At 47.7% G+C, this 241-nt stretch overlaps 1 protein-coding gene across 1 annotated transcript in view; it reads right to left on the minus strand.

The window, feature by feature from the left end:
- Positions 1–241, minus strand: part of LOC119589223 — a gene marked incomplete in the record, with an annotated part of 32,073 nt that overhangs the window by 19,373 nt on the left and 12,459 nt on the right. The window contains 1 exon segment of the mRNA XM_037937828.1: positions 66–218. Within this exon segment, the coding sequence (XP_037793756.1) occupies positions 66–218 (153 nt within the window).

Consider the following 241-nt stretch of genomic DNA (forward strand, 5'->3'; position numbering starts at 1 on the left):
GACCCACAATTTTTAAACCTTACAGATAAATACACGATTCCCAACAGAAAAAAAAAATCACGCACAGTGAGATTAGCAATGAGGATGCGGTTGCCAGTGTCTTGCAATATCTCAAGGTCGAGTCTCAGGGCGTCTTCCAAGGCGATGAACACGTCTAAGAGCAAAGCGGCGCGAACGGACAGCTGATCGGCCACGATGTTCCCTCCCACTCTGAGAATCTGTAATGGACGGTCATTCAGGA

This window comes from Penaeus monodon, chromosome 25 (genome assembly GCF_015228065.2).
Source record: "Penaeus monodon isolate SGIC_2016 chromosome 25, NSTDA_Pmon_1, whole genome shotgun sequence".
In the NCBI taxonomy this organism is placed as follows: domain Eukaryota; kingdom Metazoa; phylum Arthropoda; class Malacostraca; order Decapoda; family Penaeidae; genus Penaeus; species Penaeus monodon.